The 1,378-nt window shown below is 31.9% G+C and overlaps 1 protein-coding gene across 1 annotated transcript in view; it reads right to left on the bottom strand.

The window, feature by feature from the left end:
* Positions 1-566: 566 nt before the first annotated feature.
* The window catches only part of LOC142341413 (uncharacterized), a 26,304-nt gene continuing 25,492 nt past the window's right edge, over positions 567-1,378 (bottom strand). The window contains exon 5 of the mRNA XM_075392340.1: positions 567-659. Coding sequence (XP_075248455.1) covers positions 567-659 — 93 coding nt within the window. The remainder of the gene's footprint in view (positions 660-1,378) is intronic.

The following is a 1,378-nucleotide window of genomic DNA, read 5'->3' as shown; positions in this document are numbered from 1 at the left end:
AATAGATACATAAATGAACGAAATTAGGAGACATCCTTTGTATCTTACTTTTCGGAACAAGGGTTCCGCCAATTTTGTTAAATAAAAGAACCTTCAAATCGTAAAATAGGTTACAAGTCTTGTAGCACGGTTTTGCTCATCTTAGGTATCTAGTATTTGCTTTAAAAAAATCTCTAATCCTCAATTAAGCCTAATTAAAAGCGCCCTTTTAGCATTAAAAACGAATGAAATAAGGAGACAAGCTTTGTATCTTATTTTTCGCAAGAGGGGTTACGCTACTTCTGCAAAATTGAGATACTTCAAGTTTGTTAAATAGATGACAACTCTTGTGGCACGTTTCCCCTCATTATATTAATCTATTTTTCGTAATAAATTTGTCTCTAATTAGCAATTGAGCTCAATTAAAAGCCCGTTTTTTGGGCATGCAAAAAATTAAAAGCCTTTAATTGATCATGTAAAAGTGATTTGAAGCTTTTAAAGTGACTCAAACTTAGAATTAATGACGCGACAAAAGGTATTTGTTTAGTACTTTGGTTTCTGTTGTTTTTTTTTCAGTGAAAATCATTTCATATGTGATCTCCACCCTTTTCTTTTCCAGTGTCATTGCAGCAGATACACCACCAGGACGGAATGTTCAAAATTATTAGACGCCAGTAAACCTGTAATTAGACGCAAAAAAATAATAGACACGTATAAACCTGTAAATGAGCGCAAAAAAATTTATATTCAAAAATGCATAGACCCCTGTAAACCTGTAAAAAGACGCAACAAAGCGGTCAAGCAAAATATGGATTTCACAGAAAAACAAACGGACATCCAAAACAGGAAGAGTTGAGGGAATTTTCAGAAAAAAATGATAGGAACTTGTAAACTGTAAATAGAGACAAAAATATTGAACTACCGCGATTTAATAATTCTTTTGCTGAATTCCAATACAAATCACTCATTGAATCAAATTTAGCAAGAAAAAAACCGTGATCAATTTACATGTGACTCTTTACCGAAAATTCCTTCTGTCCAATCTTATCTTGTCAAGGCCTTATAAGAGGAGTTAATAAGTTGGTACAGGACAAACCTTCCTTTTACAGACAGAAAAATTTACCTATATGCTATGTTTTGTGATGGAGTCGCCAATACAACCATAGAGCATAAAAAATTGAAACTGAGGGATTTTTCCAGAAAATAGTTCATTTATCAAGTTTTAATAAATTTATCTCAAAACAATGATGCTTGAATACAAATAAAGGCCTGAAAAACCACAAACAAATAGTGAGCTGACGAAAAGAATATCAGCTGAAGCTACTTTTTTTTTATTTTCCATCACCCTGAAAAGAAAAAGATTTATTTCAGAAATTAAATAATTTGTCATATTTTCTGA

The sequence above is a fragment of the Convolutriloba macropyga genome, chromosome 6, assembly GCF_964194025.1.
Source record: "Convolutriloba macropyga chromosome 6, txConMacr16.3, whole genome shotgun sequence".
NCBI lineage: Eukaryota > Metazoa > Xenacoelomorpha > Acoela > Convolutidae > Convolutriloba > Convolutriloba macropyga.
Note: the sequence above shows the minus strand (reverse complement) of the source record. Positions and strands in the feature narration are given on the sequence as shown.